Below are 13,354 nucleotides of genomic sequence, written 5' to 3'. Positions count from 1 at the left end.
GTCTCCATGTCTTTTACCTAATATTATAAAAATCTAATGAAAGAGTTATTAGGGGAAGGTTGCTATCATTGGACCACTTCGCTGCTCTATATATATAGTCGATGGCAAAGTTCCTTTTACCTTCGTGCCTCGATACCCTCGCAACGCTCAAGATTCCACTTTTTGAACCACTCGCTACGCTCGCGGTTCAATATTGAAATCTTTCCCTTGCTCAGGTATCAATATTGGCACGTCCAGTTAAACAACTACTTTGCCCCCTTGTAAAACAAATAACTATTATTTTTTCAAACTCGGTAAACGTAACAGTCAAGACGCTAGCTTTTTTGAGAAATTAATCGTATTTAATCTAAAGAACCTTCCCTTAAAGTTAACGGAATTCAAAAAAGTAAGTAAGTAAACACTTTATTGTACAAGAAAAGAATACAACACATATAATTTAAAATAGAAACAGGGTGTATAGTTTGCTAACTGGACACCACCCGACTAGTCGGGGCAGAGGTAGACCAAAAAAAACGAGGCGAGATGACCTCGACGTATTTTGCTGCGGCTAGCCGAAGCAGGCGGCAAAACGTGATGGGTGGCGGAAGAAAAGAGAGGCCTTTGCAGTGGGTTACAAATATAGGCTAGGAAAAAAAATTGTTTGCTCTTGCCTGGGGGTTTTTATCTAGCACGAAGTCGAAACTCCAAAACCATGCAGAGTGCGTTTTTTAAAAATGTAAAAAAAGTACCTACAATTTTTTTTTCATGAATATGTACACTACTGTACTGTAAACACCACAATCAGAAAAGGTATCCGGGGTGGCACATGAGGAGCCCACGACGGTCCTGGTCAGTTCCATGTCGCTAACAGGTCCGGGTTCTCCATTTTAGTAGTAGCAAGGTGCTCCGCATTCCTGTAATAATGGTGATATAGTCAATGAACATTAATTAACAGTTATTTGTTATGCTAGGGGGCAAAGTTGTATTTTAACGCCGAGTGTGGAATTGAAAAATGAGCAAGTGAAAGGATTCTATAGTTGAACCACGAGCGAAGTGAGTGGTTCGAGAATAGAACTCTAAACTTGCGTGTTTTAAAACACGAGAAGTAAAATACATTTGCACCCGAGTGTAACACAAAACTTTTCCCCTCACTATAGCGAGGAAACTACAACGCAAAAAATGCGTTTATCACTGCTTCCAGTAGTTCCACAGGTGGTAAATCATCTTTATTACTAGATTCACCTACATTTATCAATTTTAAAGCAGTTAATTTGACTTTATTCAAGGTCAAATTACTTTACCCACTAGTGGATAAAATGCGTTTTTACCCGCTGGTATTAAAGGACAAAACACGTGTTTCCGAGCTAGTGAGGGGGAATAGTTATTTGTTTTACAAGGGGGCAAAGTTGTTGTTTAACCGCACGTGCCAATATTGATACCCGAGCAAGCGAAAGATTCCAATATTGAACCGCGAGCGTAGCGAGTGGTTCAAAAAATGGAATCTTGAGCGTTGCGAGGGTTTCAAGGCACGAAGGTTAAACAAACTTTGCCACCGAGTGAAACACAAAATTTTTCACCACACCAACACGAACAAAATACTAACTATAAAACATCAAATAAAATCAAATCCATTAATTTATTCATTATTTATGATTCAAAATCATCATTTGTAGGTAAATTCTACCAGCCTGCTTAAGACATCAAGTTAAAATTTGTATGAAATTACTTTGCACTCTTGTGGATAAAATGCAATTTTGCTATCTGTTTTCGAATAGCAAAGTAAGCCTTTAACAGTTGGTGTGGTGAAAAATGTTTTTTCATCGCACTCTATTGCTATTTTGCACTTAATACATGCCAAGTTGCGCTTTCGCTTTCTCCCAGACCGGACTGTAGCTCCGGTTAAAAAGCCGTAATATAAGTAGTTCTCGAGATATTAAGTTATGTGACAGACGGACGGACACACAAGACGGACGGAACGGCACCATAAAGGTTCCTTTTGTACCTTTTTGGTACGGAACCCTAAAAAACCGCCGCTTTTGGAGTTCTGGTGAAAGGTACTTACGAATGTTGAATAGGCTACTTGCCTCCTAGTCAAATCAGCTTCCCTTTAAGAACTGTCAAAACGAATTTTAACGTTTTGCTAATATGAAATCGAATTGAGTGACGTCACGTTCAACTCATTTACTTTATATATTTCTACCTGACGAATTAAATAGAATTTGTATTTAAAAATAACTTCTATCCATGTTTTCCTTATATTTATCTGATGCTTTATTTCGTGCATGGTATTAAATAATTTATTTTAAGTACAGTCAAGTTCCATGTTGTGTAGAAATGTGTATTTTTTAAAACTGCTTTCAATGTCTGGTTATTTGATGGAAATACAAATGAATACATCAATAACGTATACCTACCGTTAAGGTTTAAGGAGTTCCCTCAATTCGTCATGAATCCAATATCCGACTACCTATAAGAAATCGAGTTTGACAAAATTTGAGTTAAAAACTCAATATGCTTAGCAAACAAAGATCCTTTTGTGTCGTCTTTGAGAAGTTTCGTTCTGATCATCATAAGCAGTTCCACTGCACCAACCCCAAACTCAAGTAATTTTGGAGAAAATAGGCTGTGACAGACGGACAGACAGGCGCACGAGTGATCCTATGAGGGTTCCGTTTTTCCTTTTTGAGGTACGGAATCCTAAAACCAAAGTCATAATAAGTGTCTCGTTCAAATTTGAGTAGTTCCGTTCTGATCATCATCAGCAGTTCCACTGCACTAAATGTCACTGTTCGGTACGATCGACTACAAAGAGATGTATCCATTTCTCACCTTATTACGATGCAAGAAGCTGAAAAAGTGTATACATCTCTTTGTAGTCGACCGTACGTAAACGCATGCTGTTCTTATAATAACACAAAAACCAATATATGTATACCTGAATAAATTAAAGTTATGGTCTTTGGGAGCCTGGGGTCTGCTTTGACAATCAATCCCAAGATTTGGCGTAGGCACTAGTTTAACGAAAGCGACTTCCATCTGACCTTCCAACCCGATGGGTAATTAGGGCTTTATTAGGATTACCCGGTTTCCTCACGATGCTGTCCTTCAGCGAAAAGCTACTGGCAAATATCAAATGACATTTCGCACATAAATTCCAAAAACCTCATTAGTGCGATCCGGGGTTCGAACCCGCGAGCTCTAACGCGACCACTGTTCTGAACGTAAATGCATACTGTTCTTATAATAATACTAAATTAAGTCACTATAAGTGTGTCGTCCAGATTTGAGGAGTTCCTTTATGACCATCATCAGCAGTTCCACTGCACCAAATGTCACTGTTATGAATGTACTTAAATTAAAGCTATTCTCATATAAATACCAAATTCATTGTAAGTGTGCCGTGCAGATTTGAGGAGTTCCATTCTGATCCATTTCCATCATCATCAGTTCCATTGCACTGAGTTCCACTGTTCTGAACATAAATGCATGCTGTTCTTATAAAAATACCAAAGTCACTATGAGTGTGCCTTTCAGACTTGAGGAGTTCCGTTCTGACCATCATCAGCAGTTCCACTGCACCAAATGTCACTGTTCCGTACGTATATGCATGCTGTTCTTATAAAAACACAAAAATCACCACATGTATGCCTTCAAGATTCGAGGAGTTGCCTTGATTTCTCCAGGATCCCATCATCAGAACTGGGTTTTGATAAAAATAGGACTAATCTCAAATCTGTATACATAACTTATATACATTCAATCAAAAAAAAAATGAAATCGGTCCTGTAACAACGGAGAAATCGACAACATAAAGAAACCGGTCAAGTGCGAGTCGGACTGGCCCACTGAGTAGTATCCGTACAAACTTACAAAAGTTAAAATAATCTCATGTATCTCATATATGTACCTATAACTTTAAAGATTTGACTATAATTACCTATAGGTATCGGTGAATTCGCTAACTAATTTGCGCGACCTGTTTAGTATGTTAGTTTTTCAGGGATAATTATTTCTTAATGTTAACTCATTTGCATAGTTTAATCTTAATTTAGAAGAGATTTTTTTTACATAATTATAATCTCGTATTCATTTGTAGTTCGATCTGTTCGATAAAATCCGCAAGGGTGGTTAAATTGAATTTTAAATCTGATTAGTTTTTAAAACCGAAATAAATTACACATATGAAAGAAAAAGTGACCAAGGCCTCCAGTGCCTGAGGCTGGAATCGAACCAACGTACCCTGCAATCGCGGCAGATGCCTATTTCGTGAGCGTCAGAATGGCGGGTGTACATCAAGCAATCCTGGTGTGGTATACGTCAGGAGTTAGTGCCAGCAATGTGCCAAATGTGCGCCAAAATTCGAGCAATGTGCTCTTTGAACTCCAGAGATATTTAAGAAATTAATGACACCCGCCATTCTGACGTCAGGTTGGCGGGTGCACTTCCAGTTCTAGCTAATGGCTGCTTACTCAAGGGTGAAAGTACTGCCTAAGGCTAGTGCTCGCAATGTTCTTGCACATGTATAAAACACACACTAATTCAGAGAGCCGTTGAAGAGTAATATGGGATCGAATAAATATATCTATAACGCCTGCTGAAATAAAATAGCAATGTTCATTGCCTGCAATGCAGCATTAACATGCAGGCGCTTTTCACAAAAAAGTGATACTTATAGATATATTTATTCAATCCCATATTACTCTTCAACGGCTCTCTGAATTAGTTTGTGTTTTATACATGTGGAAGCACATTGCGAGCACTAACCTTAGGCAGTACTTTCACCCTTGAGTAGGCAGCCATTAGCTAGAACTGGAAGTGCACCCGCCAACCTGACGTCAGAATGGCGGGTGTCATTAATTTCTTAAATATCTCTGAAGTTCAAAGAGCACATTGCTCGAATTTTGGCGCACATTTGGCACATTGCTAGCACTAACTCCTGACGTATACCACACCAGGATTGCTTGACATACACCCGCCATTCTGACGCTCACCCTATTTCCGCTCGGCCACCCAGGTCACAGATGCTGAGGTCGAAATTATCTCTCATATGAGTAATCTATACAAGGACTCGCAGCGCCCTCTGACCATCCCTAGAACCTTCCTTCCTTGACAGATTTGAGGCGGCGGTTAAAAATAGTTTTGATATGTACAATTTGAGCTTTTTCATACGATACCCCACTTGACGTAGTAGCTTGACATGATTTACAGTTTGCCATTAGAAGTTAAAAATGTTCATACCTGTTCCAAATTTCAAATCGATAGCAAAATTACCTAGTTCTCGAGATATTTAGAAATATGACAGACAGACAGACATACGGACAGAGTGGGACCATAAAGGTTCCTTTTGTACCTTTTTGGTACGGAACCCTAAAACCAAAAAAAATACAGACGAATTGAGAACCCCCTTCCTTGAGATTTGGAGCGGCGGTAAAGTTAAATGCATGACCTTGACAAAGATTAATTCAAATTTGTATTTTGACATGCTGTCATTACAGTCAAAAATAGATGATGCATATATACATCGCTGTGCATTAAAGGGTTAAGTCGTTTTTCCTCTATTGTTGGCATTGTAGATACACAGATATTTTCAATTTTGTTAAACTTATTACCTGGCTCTCAGATTCTCCGCTCATTGTAGCTGCTTCTGTGAACGTCGGCGATTCTTGACATTTGGGTTCCGACGCGCCTTCATCATTAAATCTGCAATAATAATGATCACGAATAAATCAGAAGTTTCCAACCATTGGCGTGTGCAAAGGGCTTGGCACTTGGCAGTAATAGTTATTTGTTATACAAGGGGGCAAAGTTGTATTTGAACGTCGAATGTGGAATTGAAAAACTAGCAATTGAAAGGATACCTGCGTTTCACGATAAAATATCAAGAGCCAACACCATGACAGCTCCTCGAAACAATCACTAGTCCTTGTTCCAGGAAGCCCAGGAGATCCGAAAATTGGTCCTGGACAAATCGGCCTTGGTCCGATGAAGAATCACTGTAACATAAAAAATAAATTTACAAGTTAATTAGTGTTAATTTACAAGAGAAAATGCTTGAGTTGCTAAAAAATCCCTCAACTCTTCATGGATTCCAACATCAGAACAGCGCAGGTTTCGACATGTCACAAAAGAACGCCACCTCAATAAGTCAATACGTAGGCAACAGAACCCTAGGCGTTACGGGGCCCGAATAGAAGGGGCAAATTAAGAAAGAGGTAGCGCAATATCATTTTTAGGGTTCCGTACCAAAAAGGTACAACAGGAACCCTTATGGTGCGACTCTGTCCGTCTGTCTGTCCGTCTGTCACATTCCTAAATATCTCGAGAACTACTAATGCTATCAACTTGAAATTTGGAATAGTTGTGAACATTGTGAACCTCTACAAATAGAACATATAATTTTTTTTAATTTATTAATTTTAATTGTAGAACATGGCCAAAATGAAAGGGGGGCAAACTGTAAATTTCAAGTTACTAGGTCAAGTGGGGTATCGTTAGAAAGAGCTCAAATTGAACGTAAATAAACTATTTTTTAAAAAATTTTTGTTGTGGAAAAAAAAAGAATTTTGAAGGAAAATGTAAAAAAAAATACCGTTCCCCCCCCTTATCTCCGAAGTTTACCAACGAAAAATTATGAAAATTTTAGGAAACATTTGTTTTATGCTAAATATTACAGGAAAAATATAATCGTGTTTGTATCTTGAAAACCTTTTTTTTAATTCACAAAAAACTTTTCAGATTTTTACTTTTAATTTACCCACCTTTGCGGATGTATATAGTACTTCAAATTAATACGAGATGTTACGTAAATCAAATTCTTTCCAATAAAGTAAAAATTGTTTAAATCGGTTAACATTATAAAGAATAATCCCTGAAAAACCAACATACTAATATGGTCGCGCAAATTAGTTAGCGAATTCACCGAGTGATGGCGCTATACACAATAATGCTCATTAGTACCTATACTTTTGTCTTCTAGTCAAGTCGTTAGAGGTATGTGAAAACGTGAGATTATTTTAACTGGGGAGTTTGAAAGTTTGTACGGAACCCTCGGTGGGCGATTCCGACTCGCACTTGACCGGTTTTTTTAAATTTGTTTTAGAATAACGTCACTTTTATTCGAAAACTTTTTTACAAACCTATTTAAGTGTAGAGAAAAAAGTTTTGTACCGAACCGAACTTATCCAACGACTATAAGGTAACGGGCCCAATCATGGACAGTTTAAGATGAAATTTTGCCTATTTTCGATATTTCACTGAAACATGTAAAAATTCTACCGCTAAACGTGTTAAAACTTGAATGTCTTATCTTTCTTTTACATTTCCAGCGCATTGCAGAATAGATACTCCTATTGGTTTCTTCATAATTAACAAATTAAAGCAAGGTGCTTTTTCTCCAATCATGGACGGCAGTTCTCCAGTAATGGATCCCCCATTATGAACGGTGAAATAAGTTTAAAAATTTACATTTAAAGCAAACTAATACTCAATGAGACAATTTTATATACCCCAAATAAAATTAGTTTGGGTTATTTTAACATAGGATTGTTTCTTGTAAATTTTGGTTTTTGTAAATTGTTCCTTGTCCACGGAACGGAGGTACGCAGTTTTCCGGGTCCAGTTATGGACACTCGCAAAATAACACAATTTCTTTATATCTTTGGAGTAACAAACTAGTATGTTTTATACCTTATCTCATGGTTAATACAGTAAGTAAAACTCATTCAAGTTTACACCGAGTATTATTTTTTTTATTAATTTATGCACGAACTCTACTCTCTTAGCAACCTTATTTAATGAGAATTTTTACTAATATTTTTTTTCAGTAAACTGATGACTTTTATCTAGCCGCCAAATCCTTCAGAAATAACCGAATTAAATGAAACGTCAAAATTAAGCAGCTCTATTACTCTTGTTTATGGTACAATGCCGTCAATTTTTAGGAACTAATTTCAAATTATTATTTTTAAGGATTTGTCCATAATGGTATCACCGTCCATTATGGGGTATTTTATATTATACCAAGAACCATTTAATACAGGACCAGCAGAGTCCATACTAAATACCGTACCCCAGCTGGCAGCCGTCAATCTATGTCGCTAGATGTCACTAAGAGTGTCATTTGAATAAAAATGTCGTTATTTAACACGTTCACTGCGGAGCCGGATTTTGTGAACTCGCTCTCAGTGCGTTACAACCCATGAGAGTCCTGTATTGAGCTTTCTCTCTGTGCGGTACAAGTCAATTACAGCTTGTAAGGAGGGTTTCATATTTTACCTAAAATACCTTTACCAGATACACATTTATTAAATTTTATTGAAACAATATTTAGTCTAATAACTAATCTACACAATACTGTCTTCGCCGAAGTTGATGACTGTTCGTTTAGATTTTATAGACGAATTAATTAACAGGTCAAAATTGACTTGTGCCGCACAGCCAGAACGGGCACAGGTAAAAATGTCGATGATTTAGTAGTGATGAGGAAAATAAACGAACTAATATATCGATCCAATTCTTACTTTCTTTACCTTTAATGTAACCAGATTTTTATATACAACCAAAACTTTTAACGTTGCTCTTAACATTATTTAAAAAACGATTTTTAGAAATTTTAGTAAATATTTTGCATCAAGCAATTTGAACTTTTTACAATATATTTTTACGTAATAATATTTAGCAAAATTGTAAGCGTTTTGCGTATAAAAGCGTTATATTGTATTTAACGAATTTCATTTAAAACAATCGAAACACATTTTTTCACCACAAAATAACGTGTGGATTGATAATATGGTAACAACACTAATGCATTTTGCACTTTGCTCCAGTGCTATACAAGGTCGTGCGTAACAGGTCATTAAAGGCCCTGTTCCGCACTGAATAACAAAAGTCTAAGACTGGTGCGAACAGGACATATGTGACCTGTTTATTAATTTATATGCTGTCAAATAGAGTGTAAAATGATAAATATAAACGTATACTTGACTATATAAAAATAATAAAATATAACAATGATATGGGCTTCGCACCAGGGTAAAGTTGCGCATTTCTGTCGCCGCACCAGGGGAAGTCCAGAACAGGATCAGAATGACCTGTTTCGCAGTGAACGTGTTAAAAAAACCGGCCAAGAGCGTGTCGGGCCACGCTCAGTGGGCAAGTCAGGGTTCCGTAGTTTTCTGTATTTTTCTCAAAATCTACTGAACCTATCAAGTTCAAAACAATTTTCCTAGAAAGTATTTATAAAGTTCTACTTTTGTCATTTTTTTCATATTTTTTAAACATATGGTTCAAAAGTTAGAGGGGGGGGGACGCACATGTTTTTCCTTTAGGAGCGATTATTTACGAAAATATTAATATTATCAAAAAGCGATCTTAGTAAACCCTTATTCATTTTTTAATACCTATCCAACAATATATCACACGTTGGGGTTGGAATGAAAAAAAATATCAGCCCCCACTTTACATGTAGGGGGGGGTACCCTAATAAAACATTTTTTTCCATTTTTTATTTTTGCACTTTGTTGGCGTGATTGATATACATATTGGTACCAAATTTCAGCTTTCTAGTGCTAACGGTTACTGAGATTATCCGCGGACGGACGGACGGACGGACGGACGGACGGACGGACGGACGGACGGACGGACGGACGGACGGACAGACAGACATGGCGAAACTATAAGGGTTCCTAGTTGACTACGGAACCCTAAAAATACGCACGCGGTAGTTCAACGGCATTACAAATGATACAGTAAAAAGTATATAGATGACGCTAGGGGCCCGTGTCATGTTTCAGTCCCTGTTTACAACGCAAGCCATCGGCATCGTTCTTATTTTGAATTATGACAGTCATCCAAAAGAGTACCATACTGTCAAATTTTCTATCGCTTTCATTTTGAGCGTGACGTCAATGATTAGTAATATTACTTTCAATATATTTCAAATTTATATTTTAAATGAGGCCATTTCGAATAGTGTTTATGATTATGATAGATATCATGTTGACAATCAATCTCCGTCTCGCTCGCACCAATCCTATATTTGTACGAGTGCGACCGAAACGAGTTGAGTATTATTTAAAGATTTTTGAATGTGCAAAATCCATGAAGAATAGAAATAAAGGAGCAACCTCTTTAAGTATCAGAAGTGCACATATAAAAGAAAAGATAGGTGGCGCTGCAATCGCAGGTGCATAAGGGTTTGACAATCTCTTTGCCTTCTCGGTAGTGAGTGACCCCGCCTACGGAGCAAGGGGTCCCGGGTTCAAATCCTGGTGAGACCTTTATTATTTTTTTCTACTAATATTTTTCTTGAATTATTTTATTTTTTTAATGTCCAAAAATATTTTTTGTTTTGTTACAACTTTTTTAAATTTCATTTGCAAGACTTACAACATTACTGAAGAATCCTAAGATGGGGCAAACAATGTAAAAGGGCTTAAGTTAACATTTGTATGAATAAAACAATAAATAAACACAAATAAAATACACAAAAAGAAAATAAATGTATAAAAAAAAAAAAAAAAACAGAAAGATCGCTGTCAGAATTGAACCCGAGAACATCTGCGTACGAAGCCAGCGCACTACCACGGGACTACGTCTTGACTTGCTCAGTCTGACGAAATTAGCCTAGAGAAAAGAACGTCTAATGTCATCTCACATCGCTGATCATTGAGCGAGACATGCGCTCCAAGCGGAGATATTTGTAACTGCAATTATAAAGGCTCAGCCGGTCATTTTTGCGACTGTTCTACTTCGACAGACTTTCCTCCTTATCTCTAGTCTCCCTGGCAAAATCTTATTGGTAGTTGTCACAAAAACCTACTTTTTCCATAAAGCCTGGCTTCCACATATGCGGAATCGAGCGGCGTCGAGTCGAGTTTTCATCTTATACATTTGAATGCTATTCGACGCATCATGAGAAATGCAAAATACGAAAGTATAGCTATTAGTAAACTACGTAATAATTTATGGCAGAAGGTCCTTTAAGTATTAGGGACTGAATAAATTAACCGACTTGGTATTACAGGGATCTCAACTCTTTTTTACGCCAGAAGAACTGTGTTGAAGGACCAGCGATTACGTAGTTCCTGACGAACTATTGTAATATAAAATAAAATAAAACGGAAAAATAAAATTATGGTAATTGATGCGTGCCGAACTTACTGCTGTTGTTTTCTCGACAGTTCAGCGGGCGGCCACCCTTTCGAATATTTACTTGGTTCACTCTTTCTTGTGTACACTCGCGAATCGTTATTTATTTAATTAATAATTATAACTTTATTCGTCGTTGCGGATATTTTTTCACATTGACATCGAATGTCTTTTAGTTTAGCAGATTGACGTATTTTCTTATAGTTTTTAAGAAGGTCGGCAAAAAGGCGGGTGACACGACAAATAAAAATGAGGTTGAACCTATCAAAAGGAAGAGCGAACGGGATGGACGATATGAATGATAATGAATGAAAAGGGCGCGAACAAACTGAGTTGCGAAGACTTGGTGTTTTTACAAGTTTTGTTTTTGATGGGATACAGTATCTATTGTCTTAGTCCGTTTTTATCCGATCCGATATCGGATGTCGGAAGGATTTAAATGGAAAAACCGGCCAAGAGCGTGTCGGGCCACGCTCAGTGTAGGGTTCCGTAGTTTTCCGTATTTTTCTCAAAAACTACTGAACCTATCAAGTTCAAAATAATTTTCCTAGAAAGTCCTTATAAAGTTCTACTTTTGTGATTTTTTTCATATTTTTTAAACTTATGGTTCAAAAGTTAGAGGGGACGCACATTTTTTTCCTTTAGGAGCGATTATTTCCGAAAATATTAACATTATCAAAAAATGATCTTAGTAAACCCTTATTCATTTTTAAATACCTGCCCAACAATATATCACACGTTAGGGTTGGAATGAAAAAAAATATCAAACCCCACTTTACATCTAGGGGGGGCAAACTAATAAAATATTTTTTTCCAATTTTTATTTTTGCACTTTGCTGGCGTGATTGATATACATATTGGTACCAAATTTCAGCTTTCTAGTGCTAACGGTTACTAAGATTATCCGCGGACGGACGGACGGACGGACAGAAAGACATGGCGAAACTATAAGGGTTCCTAGTTGACTACGGAACCCTAAAAACAAGTAAAAATATAGGTGAAATTATGTTTTTTTCAACTCCCGGGTTGCAAAACAATGTCATCTAGTTTTGAACCAAAAATTGAGCTTTTTTTTAGGGGTACGCTTTTTTGTATGGGCTATGTCAGTCCAGTATTAAATGGTTCTTGATTATACTAATATAATATAGCAATACCCATGACGAATTTGTGTCAAATGTCAGATTCCAAATTGAACATTAATTTTGAAATCAGCAGCCCCGAAACCTAATTTACGACACTCCCATGACGACACAAAAGTTAGGAAAAAATGGGTTCTGTAATGAAATTAATGATAATTATACTAATGGTTAAGATGTGAACTTAAAATATAGCTTTTTTGGCTCACCTTAACTATAAACTGAAATAGACCTACCATAACTACTTACATAATTTGCTAACTGCCGGACAAGCGCTTGACGAGCAGCGCGACCCAGCTGCAGCTCTTTGTTTAGCCAACACCTGTCAGGAGCCATTGCCAAATAAATATCAGCATTCTGCTGACGGGCGTCAAACTCCGCCGCTAATCTCTGCTCCTGCTGCTGCTCCTTTTCTTCGTGTCGGTTCAGCGGAGGCAGTTCACAATTCGCTTTGTTAGCTATATTGTCAAGCACACAACACGTTTTAACGATCTTAGCTGCCGCTGCTGGCTTGTAGTGCAGTTTCTCCATTGACGACAAACACTACCAACTGATTTTTAGTCGCCCAAAACACCGCTCTATACAGTTGCGGGCTCGAACTTGTAAAGCGGTATAACGAGCTTCTGGAGATCCTACAGGTGCATCCAAAAGTCAGTGCATCCATCAGTAGTGTTTGCCTCTGTGGGTAAGCTGAATCACCTGAAAGAATATAAAAATGTATGGCTGTGATATATTGAAATATACAATTATGCTACGAGTGTTTTGTCTAACAGTTCTTACTTAGAGTGATATTTAAATTGACTTAACAATAAATCACACGTGCACGGAAGAAGATATTACACAGAAGATACTATTGGGACCGTGCGCGACGACACGCCACGTGACAGGTGACCATTATGGACAATATTGTCGCCGCTGTTAAGCGAGAAGTAAGTAAAAATTGTGAAAAAATTAATGAAATCTTGTGTTATTTTACTATATTAGACAATTTTGGACGACGGTGGTTACAACATTATCGCCAATAACATTAAAATTGTTGTTTTCAGTGAGAAATTAACAAACTGGTGACTAAAACGGGGTTTCGTGCCATC

The 13,354-nt window shown here is 37.3% G+C and overlaps 1 protein-coding gene across 4 annotated transcripts; it reads right to left on the bottom strand.

The window, feature by feature from the left end:
• Positions 1-794: 794 nt before the first annotated feature.
• On the bottom strand, positions 795-13,060 carry LOC125229889. 4 transcript variants are annotated; one of them, XR_007177457.1, is made up of 4 exons: positions 12,513-13,060; positions 5,838-5,972; positions 5,589-5,679; positions 795-893 (listed from the first exon to the last, which is right to left on the bottom strand). XR_007177457.1 is itself a non-coding variant. In XM_048134826.1 (2 exons), the coding sequence occupies exons 1-2, from the start codon at positions 12,792-12,794 to the stop codon at positions 867-869; spliced, it is 309 nt and encodes a 102-aa protein (XP_047990783.1). In that variant the 5' UTR covers positions 12,795-13,060; the 3' UTR covers positions 802-866. The 4 variants fall into 4 exon arrangements, 1 of the variants encoding a protein (XP_047990783.1); XR_007177456.1 differs by lacking the exon at positions 5,589-5,679 and having other exon boundaries at positions 802-893; XR_007177455.1 differs by lacking the exon at positions 795-893 and having other exon boundaries at positions 5,630-5,679.
• Between the last annotated feature and the right edge of the window lie 294 nt (positions 13,061-13,354).

Source organism: Leguminivora glycinivorella, chromosome 9 (assembly GCF_023078275.1).
Source record: "Leguminivora glycinivorella isolate SPB_JAAS2020 chromosome 9, LegGlyc_1.1, whole genome shotgun sequence".
Lineage (NCBI taxonomy): Eukaryota > Metazoa > Arthropoda > Insecta > Lepidoptera > Tortricidae > Leguminivora > Leguminivora glycinivorella.
Note: the sequence above shows the minus strand (reverse complement) of the source record. Positions and strands in the feature narration are given on the sequence as shown.

Bases quoted from the DNA above. Each gene is read 5' to 3' on its own strand.
- LOC125229889 (XM_048134826.1), bottom strand. From the start codon at position 12,794: ATGGAGAAACTGCACTACAAGCCAGCAGCGGCAGCTAAGATCGTTAAA. The intron at 894-12,512 runs GTAAGTAGTTAT...CCATTATTACAG, and splicing joins TCCGGCAGTTAGCAAATTAT to GAATGCGGAGCACCTTGCTA.